The sequence below is a fragment of the Engystomops pustulosus genome, chromosome 11 (assembly GCF_040894005.1).
Source record: "Engystomops pustulosus chromosome 11, aEngPut4.maternal, whole genome shotgun sequence".
NCBI classification, from domain to species: domain Eukaryota; kingdom Metazoa; phylum Chordata; class Amphibia; order Anura; family Leptodactylidae; genus Engystomops; species Engystomops pustulosus.
This window is the reverse complement of record NC_092421.1, coordinates 8,456,644-8,469,256: the sequence shown is the minus strand read 5'-3', so window position 1 is coordinate 8,469,256 and position 12,613 is coordinate 8,456,644. Positions and strand designations below refer to the sequence as shown.

Genomic DNA, 12,613 nt, shown 5'->3' with positions numbered 1-12,613 from the left:
GGGGCCCCAGCAACCAACCTGACAAACTGAAGAGTACATCTTTGTACATCATAATATGTATATAACTTATATGTGATGTGTATACGGTGTATGATGTCTGCATATACTGTACAGGCAGTCCCCGGGTTACATACAAGATAGGGTCTGGAGGTTTGTTCTTAAGTTGAATTTGTATGTAAGTCGAAACTGTATATTTTATAATTGAAGTTCTAGACAAATTTTTTTCTTTTGCCCCAGTGACAATTGGAGTTTCAAAATTTTGCTGTAATTGGACCAAGGATTATCAATAAAACCTCATTACAGACACCTTACAGCTGATCATTGCAGCCTGGGACTATAGTAACATCCAGAGAGGTCACCAGAGGTCACAGGGGGCAGAGGGGTCCGTCTGTAACTAGGGGTTGTCTGTAAATCGGGTGTCCTTAAGTAGGGGACCGCCTGTATGTGTGTATATATGCTGTGTGTATATGTCACCGCATGAGTGTACAAATGTGTTCTTGTAACTCGCATGTGTGAATATACAAATATGTATAATTTTTAAGTGTGAAGGGGGGGCCCCATACCGAAGCCAGCTATGGGGCCCTGCCACTCCTAGTTACACCACTGACACTGAATATATAAGTTCTCCAAAAACGTAATTAATGGGCACAAAGGCTCTCAACCCCTTCTTCAATAAATATAAACACAATTAATGTAAATGAAGGTTCACCTATATACAAGGTAAACAAAAACATTGTGATGATAAAAATTTTGATGCATCGCTTTCCCCACAAAAATCCATACTATGTATAAAAACGTGATAAAAGTAGACGAGCATCCTAAAGTGTAACTTTGACAACTGGAATAATTAATAATGCCAATGCTATCCAGAATACGAGATACCATCAAGTGCGGACTGTCTTGACATGGTATGTGGACAGATTTTCAATGCCGCGACTCGATGAATATAAACGATAAAAAAGTAAAAATATAAGACGAGCACATCACCATATCTAAAATATGAAATAACACGAAATACAGACCAGTGTCAGACTGGGTTTCCTTAGGCCCACCAGAGAAAATCAATCTGGGGGGCCACTCTTCATTATCCCCCAGGAAATATACTCTAGCAGCCTTCAAATTATGTTGTTTCCTGATGCACCTCTGGGGGCCCACCGGAGGATCCTCTGGTACCCTGGTGGGTCAGTCCGACACACTATACACAGCAATTCAAGATATGGTACTTACCTAGTAATCATGTAGAGAAACAGCGAACATCAAGTTCAGAAGTACGTGTGTATACCGCTCTGATATGGAGAGTAGATATATACACTCACCGGCCTCTTTATTAGGTACACCATGCTAGTAACGGGTTGGACCCCCTTTTGCCTTCAGAACTGCCTCAATTCTTCGTGGCATAGATACAACAAGGTGCTGGAAGCTCCTCAGAGATTTTGGTCCATATTGACATGATGGCATCACACAGTTGCCGCAGATTTGTCGGCTGCACATCCATGATGCGAATCTCCCGTTCCACCACATCCCAAAGATGCTCTATTGGATGAGATCTGGTGACTGTGGAGGCCATTTGTGTCCAGTGACCTCATTGTCATGTTCAAGATACCAGTCTGAGATGATTCCAGCTTTATGACATGGCGCATTATCCTGCTGAAAGTAGCCATCAGATGTTACAGGGTACATTGTGGTCATAAAGGGATGGACATGGGCAGCAACAATACTCAGGTAGGCTGTGGCGTTGTACCAAGGGGCCCAAAGACACCATGACACCACCAGCCTGAGCCGCTGATACAAGGCAGGATGGATCCATGACACCAGCACCACCAGCCTGACCCGCTGATACAAGGCAGGATGGATCCATGCTTTCATGTTGTTGATGCCAAATTCTGACCCTACCATCCGAATGTCGCAGCAGAAATCGAGACTCATCAGACCAGGCAACGTTTTTCCAATCTTCTACTGTCCAATTTCGATGAGCTTGTGCAAATTGTAGCCTCAGTTTCCTGTTCTTAGCTGAAAGGAGTGGCACCCGGTGTGGTCTTCTGCTGCTGTAGCCCATCTGCCTCAAAGTTGGACGTACTGTGCGTTCAGAGATGCTCTTCTGCCTACCTTGGTTGTAACGGATGGAGATTTGAGTCACTGTTGCCTTTCTATCAGCTCGAACCAGTCTGCCCCATTCTCCTCTGACCTCTGGCATCAACAAGGCATTTCCGCCCACAGAACTGCCGCTCACTGGATGTTTTTTCTTTTTCGGACCATTCTCTGTAAACCCTAGAGATGGTTGTGCGTGAAAATCCCAGTAGATCAGCAGTTTCTGAAATACTCAGACCAGCCCTTCTGGCACCAACAACCATGCCACGTTCAAAGGCCACAAATCACCTTTCTTCCCCATACTGATGCTCGGGAGAACTGCAGGAGATTGTCTTGACCATGTCTACATGCCTAAATGCACTGAGTTGCCGCCATGTGATTGGCTGATTAGAAATTAAGTGTTAACGAGCAGTTGGACAGGTGTACCTAATAAAGTGGCCGGTGAGTGTATATAGCAGGCGTAGACATTTGTGCTTGGCGGACATTGTAATGAAGAATCCATTGACATGCGCAGACCATCCCGATGTGCCGAATCTAAAGAACAGAAGTTCGGTGACATGCGCAGACCAGCTGGACCTATCGGGAGATCGAGACAAGTAAGTCTTACCGACATGCGCACAAACCCATGGATTGTGGGGACATTCGCACTACATCATTTAGATTTTACGAGAGAATAAGATGACTCGCATGTGCAAAAGCCAGGGAAGAGGCAAAACATGTTGGGGGGGGGGGGGGGGTAATAGCTTATGAATTTTAGATACAATGCGTGTGAGGAGAAATGGACACAATCAGCGTGTAAGAAGCTCTGTACTGCAGACAGCATTAGCTGTAGGAAAGGCTTAAAGGAAACCTACCATGTGATTTGATGCATTATGAAGCAAACATACCTTGAGAATGCTGTATCTACACTGATGCAGGATCATATCTTGGTTAATCCCTGAGTGGTTTTGTTGAAAAAAACTATTATAACATTCAGGACCGTTGGAAAGCTGGGTCAGCATGGCTGTCTTGATCAACACTGAGCTTGCAATTACAATTGGAGGCTAGTCAAGCATGACTAATCAACCTGAGCTGGATCACTCATACACAGCAGCTGGGGGATGGTGCAGCAATTGATTATTCTGTCTGGCAGGGAGAACAGTGATTGCATCATCTTCCCCTGCAGAGAAAAAATCACAGGCTAGGAGAAGCGCGGAGCCAAGCGCTGAAGGAGCAAGAGAAGGGACAGAGCTTCATTATCATAATGTTATATCTGTTTTATCAGCAAAACCACTCAGCTCAGGGATTAACCAAGATATGATCCTGCATCAGTGTAGCTGCAGCATTCTCAAGGTATGTGTGCTTCATAACGCATGAAATCACATGGTAGGTTTCCTTTATAGCATGCAACAAAGTATCAGTTTTTATTGGAAATGTGCATCTTAAGTTGTTAATATGTGTCCATAGTATCTTATAAGTAGATTTCATTTCACAGAACACAGAGTTTAAAGGGAACCTACCACCACGAATCTACCTATAAAGGTAGATGGGGTGGTAGGTGGATCAATAGGGCGTGAGAATAGACCTTTTAAGGGCTAATCCTCACGTCCCCACACTTTTTGGATAACTTTTATTAGCGAATATGTAAATTTTTTTAAGAGGCTACTGGGGCACGGAGTAGCCGGAGCTGAGGCTACACGGTGCAGCTACTCCACGCCCCAGTAGCCTCTTTGTTCCTCCTACCCAAAATCTTCGGCGCGCCCCCATCCGACGAACTCGTCCTCATCCGACTAACAGGCCCGCGCCTGTGCAGCTCCTGCTTCAGAGCAGTGACCGCATGCGCAGACAGCAGATTTGTCCGACGAGGGCGCACAGCTACGGGAGCTGCGGGCCAAGGATTTTGGGTAGGAGGAACAAAGAGGCTACTGGGCCGTGGAGTAGCCACAATGTGTAACCTCAGCTCCGACAACTCCATGCCCCAGTAGCCGATTAACAAAATGTACATATTCGGCTAATAAAAGTTATCCAAACAGTGCAGGGACGTGAGGATTAGCCCTTAAAAGGTCTATCCTCACGTCTTATTGATCCACCTACCACCCCATCTACCTTTTATAGGTAGATTCATGGTGGTAGGTTCCCTTTAAGCCTCTGTTTCTTTACCTCTTTTAATACTAAGCAGCCAACAGAATTATTTTTTTTTAACACCTTCACGACCGATCCTCATTTGTGCCTGAGTGATTATTTAAATGACACTTTTTATGCATTTATATTTGTTGTTATGACCTTTGAGACACCAACTTGCTCCTCCTTTTTTATTTTTTGCATTATTTAAGATTGTCTATACTAATATTTTTAAAGTGTTATACGGAACCGTTTTTTTTCCAAATTATTAAATTATTCTCAACTATAGTATTCATTTGTACACTATTATTCGATCACACTTTCCCATGTTCATACGCTGAGGGTGCATGTACTTCTGCAAAGTGAGAGTCTCCCGCAGCTGGAGGAGGGCGCACTTCAAACACCGATATCTCCTGAACCCTTACACATCAAAACCCGATGTCCGAGGAAACAGGAGAGTCTCCCCTTTAATATGAGCTCAGGATTGTGCACTGATGCTTCACAGACCCGGAGATATCATGTACTAATCTAAAATATGTAATTGTCTTGTATTATTTGTCAATGTATCTCTGGTACAGTGAAGCCTCCATACACAATACATACATTATATTAAAGGGGTGATCTTATTAATCTGCCACAAAAAAATAATGTTTTTTTTTTAAATTTTTCCTGGTTCCGGAGATGTAGTGGTTATATCCATGTGTAGCCCTATGGCAGTCGTGAAAGGGTTAATGGACCTTGATGTTACATTGTCACCCGTTAGTTGGGCAGGTATATGATGTTGTGATGTTTAAATGTTAGTGTGACCATTCCCCTGCATGAACTACACATGAGATTAGTAGATTTTATCTATCTACTAATAACCGTATATACTCGAGTAGAAGCCTAACTCGGCTTATACTCGAGTCAATAGATTTTCTAGTTGTTGTTTTTTTTTTTTTTCAAAATTAGGGGTCTCGGCTTAGACTCGGTAACGGCTTATACTCGAGTATATACTGTATGTGTTTTTTATGTCTCTTTTGCCTGGCGTCATCCCTTGACAACGCGCCAGGGTTACACGCCGGGTAATAGTTTGTCCCTCTGTCCTTCACATTTTGGCGATTATTTCTTCATCACTGTATGTGCCAGCGCTTGTATGACCTTGGGCTCTTACCCCCTGTATGTACAATGGCACATGGGCAGGTAAGTGTAGCCTGCATTACTGCTTATATTACTTCTATACTCACCTGGTTACTCAGGACCTATCACCTGGCATCTTCTTTTTTTTCTCTTTTGGAGATGGATTCATTTTTATAGACATTTTATTATTTTCATATGTAATAAAGATAATTTTCATAATTATTTTTGACACCTTGGTTATTTCCTCTTTCTTAGTTTTTTTTGAATTCTCAGTGATATCTGAAGAGGCTTTATCTGGTGTATGTCACATGACATATCAGTATGATTACTGTATGGTTACTTTTTCATTTTTGGTTTATATCTATCTATCTTATATTTATCTCCTTTCTATCTATCAAATATCTATCAACCAATCATCTATCTATCTCATATTCATCTATCTAGCTCATATCTATCTATCTATCTATCTATCTATCTATCTATCTCCTATCAATCTCATATTCATCTATGTATCTAGCTCATATCTATCTTATATCCATCTCCTATATATGTATCTATCTATCTGTCTCCTATCTACCGATCTCATATTTATGTCTATCAATCATTTCCTATCTATCTAGCACTTCAGCACAGCACATGAGGGGACAGCCTGAAGACTTGGAGAGTCTCTCCTGCCATTTCCTGCTGTGGAGTGTGAGGTGATGAGGAACCTTGAGATCTTCGTAGGAATTGAATCAAAATGGAGGCGAAATTTAGAATGGTCAAATTTTGACCAGGGCTCCCCCTCCTCCTTCCCTGAAGGGCTCACCAGTCCCTGTGTGGACGCTCAGTGCATCTGCTATAATTCCATTCTAGTTGCTGTTTGTAGTTCTGCGCAGGACACTGAGATTACTGCTGAGAGCAATAGTTCCTCCTCTTTTACCGTATCAACACCTACATCTGGTAACTCTGTGCACTGACCGGGCTCTGTGTCACTGGGGAGAGTGTCAGGGTTAATGGCAGCACCAGAGGTGCGGTATATGGCATTCTCATGTGTCCAGAGGGTGTCTGTGACAATGAGACCAAGCTGTCCTGGTGTACCCCTGGGGCCGTGGCGGTGAACCTATGGCATGGGTGCTAGAGGCCGCACTCTGAGCCCCGTCTGTGAGCAAACGCCCCAGCACAGGGTATGCCAAACAGATTAGGACTTGCCCCACTCAGCGCTATTGAAGTTATAGGGTCACATCCTAAGCTCTGGGATCAGATCATTGGGGCTCCCGGCCCCCGCCCCATTCTTCCTGCACTGGGGGCCCTGAAGAGAAGCTACAAAGACAAGCGGAATTTTCCCTCCTTCTGGTGAATTCAATATGGCGATACCACTGAAAGCTGTGGGAATCGCTTCAATTGGCAGATTGGGATTAATAAGTGGGTTTGGGGTTGCAGTTCCCTGCCCTATGGGGTGCAGAACGTCACAGAACATCGTGTCCTACAGGAAAACCATCATACAATATTATTTATACACGGCACTGATACAACTGGTTTGATGGAGATTAATACAAAGTTTCCTTTATTTCCTTTGAATTTAAATAAATTTGAATATTTCAATCCTCACATAAAACATGGAAAGACGGTGGGAGGATGGATGGCATTTGTACTGGGGGGGTCTTCTGGATAATGAATAAGTTCTACTCCCCAGTAATACAGAGACTTAGTGACAATGTTGTGTCTGATTGAAGTTCTGTTCCTTGAGGCAGCAGGATTAAGGGACCAGATGTAGAACTTCTGGACGGATCGGAAACGCTGAGTCCTAGATTTCATCCAGTAAATCCCACCCACAGGGACAGGACAACATGGCCTCAGCTATGGGTAACCAGCACTTGTTCTGCCGTCATTGTGATCAGGTATTGTATGATTCCTCTGGTGATGGGCAAGACTCGATTTCCTGGTAAAACACTTCCCACACTGCGAACACAAGAACGGCTTTTCCCCCGTGTGAGTTCTCTGATGAATCCCAAGCTTGACTTTAGTTATAAAAGATTTCCCACATTCAGTGCACAAAAATGGCTTCTCCTCTGTGTGAATTCTCTGATGGTCCAAGAGATCCGATTTCTGGGTGAAGCGCTTCCCGCATTCAGAGCATGGATACGGCTTCTCTCCTGTGTGAAATCTCTGATGTTTAAGAAGATTTGATTTCTGGGTAAAACACTTTCCACATTCGGAACACAAATGCGGCTTCTCCCCTGTGTGAATTCTCAAATGTTCGACAAGGACCGACTTTTGGATAAAACCTTTTCCACATTGAGAACATGCAAAAGGCTTCTCCCCTGTGTGGATTCTCTGGTGATCGCGGAGCTTGGCTTTAGTAATAAAACATTTCCAACATTCTGAACACGAGAAAGGTTTCTCCCCTGTGTGAGTTCTCTGATGTTCGACGAGACCGGATTTTTTCGTAAAACATTTCCCACATTCTGCACAGGTGAGGGCAAATGGTTTCTCCCCAGTGTGAAGGGTTTTGTGCCTCAAAAGAAATGATTTCCGTGTAAAACATTTCCCACAATCTGAGCATACAAAGGGCTTCTCCCCCGTGTGCGTCCTCTCGTGTTGGTCCAGCCCCGATTTACAGGTGAAGCACTTCCCGCATTCGGCACAGGAGTAGGGCTTCTCCCCTGTGTGAATTCTTTGGTGTACAAATAGATTGGACTTTTTTGTAAACTGTTTCCCGCATTCACCACACTGAAACATGTTCCCCTCTCTGTGCCCCGTCCTAGGGAGAACAATCTGTGAGTAATGGGTAACTTCATGATTTGGGAGATCAGGAATCCCTGGGTGTTCATTAGTGGGGAGGAGGTCTTCAGAGAATTGCTGCACAACATCTTTCTCCTCTGCTTTATAGGTTGGAGATTCACGGAAGTTTCCTCCCAAGTTGTTGCCGAAATCATTTGCTACAATGAAAAGCACGGATTTCATTACTTTACAACATGTTCTATAAGGTAATAAAAAATGAATTAACATCTTACATTGGCAAATTTGGAAGAAGAGTGCGGAGGTTTTTGATGTGGTTCTTACAGGTGATAAACTCCTTATTATTAGGTTTTGCAAAAAAAAAAAAAAAAAACAGGTGTCAGAGCCCCTGAGGCTACGGTCACACGTGGCGTTTAGCGCATGCGTTTCAAAACGCATTGCAACGGCTGAAGAGAGATTTGCCCAATTAGGAGGTTGATCTATATATCGGACGTGATCTCTTCCTGGTTCTGTGACGTCACCCGGTCTCACGGAGCGGGTCGGCATCGCTAGTCAACGCCAACCCGATGACATCACAGGACCAATCAGATTGGTCGTGTGACGTCGATTGCCGCTCTCCAACATCGCCGGGAAACCAGGGTTATGAATAATGGAGATGTCCCTGGATGTAGAATTTCTTTATTTCCCTGATGCACTCTCACAGCTTATACATCATGCCGCACCTTCACTTCTAAGCCCTGCCATGTACCAGCCTGTAGATTATTGCCCCATATGGGGTATTGCTGCACCTGGCAGAACCCGCATCATGATTTTTGGGGTGTTTGTCTCCCGTGGCAGGAGCGGGGCACAAGATGACATAATGGATATTTTGTACTGTGCATTATCCATTATCCCTAAATTAATTCATGGAGGGATGTAGTTTTCAAATCGGGTCAGTTCTCAGGGGTTTCTACTGTACTGATCCCTAAGGGCATCTACAAATGCATCATGATGCCAAAAACAAAAATATTAAAGAAAAAAAAAAATATGTACAATGTCTGTGCTTCACTTTGTATTACATTTTAGCCAGGATCTTAGGGGTTAAAATGGTCATACAACCCTAGATAAATTCTTTGAGGGGTACGCTTTCCGGAAATGGGGGTCACTTCTTGGGGCTTTCTATTGTACTGGTACCTCAGGGGCTCCCCAACACCAATCTAGTGAAAAGGGAGCTCCAAAAGCTATAATTTGCTCATACTGAGCCAATCCTGTAGATTATTGGCACATAGGGGGCACTGCAGTACTCTGTACAACCCGCAGAATGATTTTTGGAGTGTTTGTCTAAAGTGGCATGATTTGGACACAATGGGGGTCATCTACTAAGGGCCCGATTCACGTTTTCCAGACGTGTTACCCGAATATTTCCGATTTGCGCCGATATTTCCCTGTATTGCCCCGGGTTTTTGGCGCATCGGCGCCGGCATGCACGCGGCGGAAATTGGGGGGGGGGGGGGGTGGCCGAACAAAAACCCGGCGGATTCGGAAAAAACGATGCATTTAAAAAAAAAAAGTGTTGCTCGGCACGCTCTTACTTTCACTCGGCCCGGCTTGGTGTACTCCAGTGCGTTCTGATGCTCTTCAGCGCAGCAGAGACACCTGGTGAACGTCGGAGGAACTGCCTTAGTGAATCGCCGGAAGACCCGAATCCACCGCAGAGAACGCGCCGCTGGATCGCGAATGGGCCGGGTAAGTAAATCTGCCCCAATATATTTGGCACCAAAATGACATATTTGAGAATAAAATGAAATTTTTACTCTGCACCATTGACCTTGTATTACATTTTACATGTTTGGAGTTAAAATGCTCACTACAGCCCCAGATAAATTCTTTGAGGGGTCTAGTTTCCTAAATGGTGACATCTTTGGGGGGTTTCTATTGTACTGTTACTTCAGAGGCTCTTCAAGTAAACTGTGGCACCACAAAACATTTGCAGCCAAATTGGCCTTCCAAAAACAGCAGCTGACATCCACATGTCTGGTATTACCGTACTCTAAAGAAGCAGGGAAAAAATTTGGGGATGTATACTTACCTCAAATTCCTTCTGAATGTGTCCATTATAGGGCTAAATGACAATCTTAAATAAAAGTTTGAAATTTCAAAATTTCCAATCCATTTTTGTTTGCTTCCAGAGAAAGAATTACAGGGTTAACAGACTTCTCAAATGCTGATTTGAAAAAACTCTCAAAATCACAGGGATATCTTAAAGTGCTGCAAAGTTATAACCATAGGAAGAGACACTGGTCAAATTAAAAAAAAAAAAAAAGGACTGAGCCTTAACGTACCATCAGGCTGCCTCCTTAAGGGGTTAAATAGCTGTTTACATTTGTGTTTACAAAATGCACAAGTTAACACAATGTTAACATGTGTTTGTGTGTGTGTTAACAGTTGCGTTTTGTCACCACAAATGTGAACAGCTATTTAATTAGGCAAGTCTCTCTTCAGCTGTTGCCATATTTTATACGACACGCGTGGCTGCACCCTGAGGCTCTGGTAACACGTGGCGCTTAGATTGCGTTTTTGAAATGCAATTTAACTGCTGAGGAGATTTGCCTAATTACACTGCGATTTGTAAATGCAATGATAACGCAATGTTAATGTAGTTAGTTAAAGGGATTTTCCCATCTGGGCATTTAGATTTAATTTCATTCATTTGCCATATGTAAACATTTCTTCAATTGGATGTTATTAAAAAAATGTTCCTGTATATTTATGAGAAGATAATTTCTCATAAATATAGTCATGTTGTCCCTTAGAAACAAGATGGCTTCCTTGGATACGGCCACCTCACATTTTGGCAGCGGTGGCCAGACATGCGCTATAGAGTCCTGCCTGACCACCAGGATTCAGCAATCATTACCACAGGACGGCTGTGCGACATGTAGCAACTCCCGGACATTTCATATACCAAAAACCTTTTGTTTCTTTGTGCAATCTCTCCAGCAGAGGTGGTCGTATCCAAGGTAGCTATCTGGTTTATCTTCACACAGGAACATTTTTTTTTTAATAACATCTAATTGAAGAAATGTTTATATATGGCCGATTAATGAAACTGAATGTGAGTGCCCAGACGAGAGGAGAACACCCCTTTAAGTCTCCTGTTAACAGCAATTAAACTGCATTTCAAAACGGACCGTGAACGCAACGTGTGAACCACATGGAGACCGAGGGATAAAACTCTAGTATTTAGTATACAGGGACCCCTCCTGGACACTAGAAATCTACCTCACGGGTTAAATTGAATGGTCTGTAAATACAAAACAAGTAAACTCCTTGCAATCCTCATAAAGCCCTTGTCCCCTACCCCGTCCAGTCTGCGCCTAGAGATGCCACCTACTTCCCCTTCTGCTTCCCGTGGTCACGACTTTGCTTTGGAAATCCCACGAGTCGTTGTCCATTACCTGCCCCCCTCCCGTGACCTCGTCTTGCCAGCTAGAAGCCTCTGAATTCCCCTGGTTATCACTCACCTCCAGGAATATACACTGGGATTTCCTCCACCTCGTCAAAGGTCTCTCCACCCTCCGCCTTTACTTTACTGTCCATCAGTTCTTCCCCCTGAATTCATGTACAAATAAACGGATCGTCATAAGAAGCCAAACCCAAAACGTGGTAGAGACCTCAGCGCCATAAACCATCTACCTGATGATCCGGAGGAACATCTTCAGGACAGTCGTGGAGATGCAGAGGATGGAGACATCTTTCTATTGGATTTCTTTCACTCGCTCCATCTGTAGACGACACGTACAGAACAATGATGTCCACGGATCAGGTGGTTTATGCTCAGAATGTGATAATTTAGTGGTGAAAATTCTGACTTTCATGTGACAAAATGAGCAATTTCTCCAAGAAGATGGATCACATTCATGGTGGTCACAGAACACCTGGCCCGGGTTGTCAGTGCCCCAGTTTTTTTAGACCAGTTCATGGCCAAATTTACCAAAACTGTAATGTAACTAGAAAATAGTGGGGGTCATTTATTAAAGGGCCCGAATCGCTCTTTTTCGTCGCGGTTCCCGAAAATTACCGGTTTGCGCCGAATTGCCCCAATTTTTGACACACGTGATCGGATTGTGACGCATCGGCGCCGGCATGCATGCGACGGAAATCGGGGGCGTGGCCGTCGGAAAACCCAACGGATTCGGAAAAACCACGGTATTTAATGAAAGCAAAAAAAGTGTCGCTTGACACGCACTCACCTGCACCCAGGATAGGATGGTGAACTCCGGCGAACTTTGGCGCAGCAGCGACACCTGGTGGACATCGGGCGCACTACCTTAGTGAATCGCCGGAAGATCGCTGGATCGTGACAGTAAGTAAATGTGCCCCATGGTGTTTCAACGGATAATTTTTAGTAGATCCCCAAAATGCGTTTATAGAACTGGTCTCTTCGTGCAGAAAAAAAAGACACCTATGCCCACAATATCTGCGCCTCCACAAATACGGGTGTCCCCTTCAACTGCCTCTCTTACTACTTACACTGCTGCTCCGTCTCCTCCATGTCATCTACAACTTCAAGTTTAACATGAAACACATCTTCCCCCTAAACAGA

General features: G+C 43.9%; 1 protein-coding gene across 6 annotated transcripts in view; it reads right to left on the bottom strand.

Moving 5' to 3' along the window:
- LOC140106026 (uncharacterized) overlaps positions 1-12,613 on the bottom strand; it is a 582,332-nt gene that overhangs the window by 228,171 nt on the left and 341,548 nt on the right. The window contains exons 11-14 of one of the 6 annotated variants that reach the window (XM_072130188.1): positions 12,541-12,604; positions 11,704-11,792; positions 11,532-11,619; positions 6,828-8,228 (exon numbers count right to left, since the gene is read on the bottom strand). The exons of 4 other annotated variants lie outside the window; for them this stretch is intronic. In XM_072130188.1, the coding sequence (XP_071986289.1) occupies positions 7,147-8,228; positions 11,532-11,619; positions 11,704-11,792; positions 12,541-12,604 (1,323 nt within the window). In that variant the 3' untranslated portion in view covers positions 6,828-7,146. Of the gene's footprint in view, positions 1-6,826; positions 8,229-11,531; positions 11,620-11,703; positions 11,793-12,540; positions 12,605-12,613 lie in introns of those variants that run through there. One more of the 6 variants, XM_072130189.1, reaches the window with a different exon arrangement.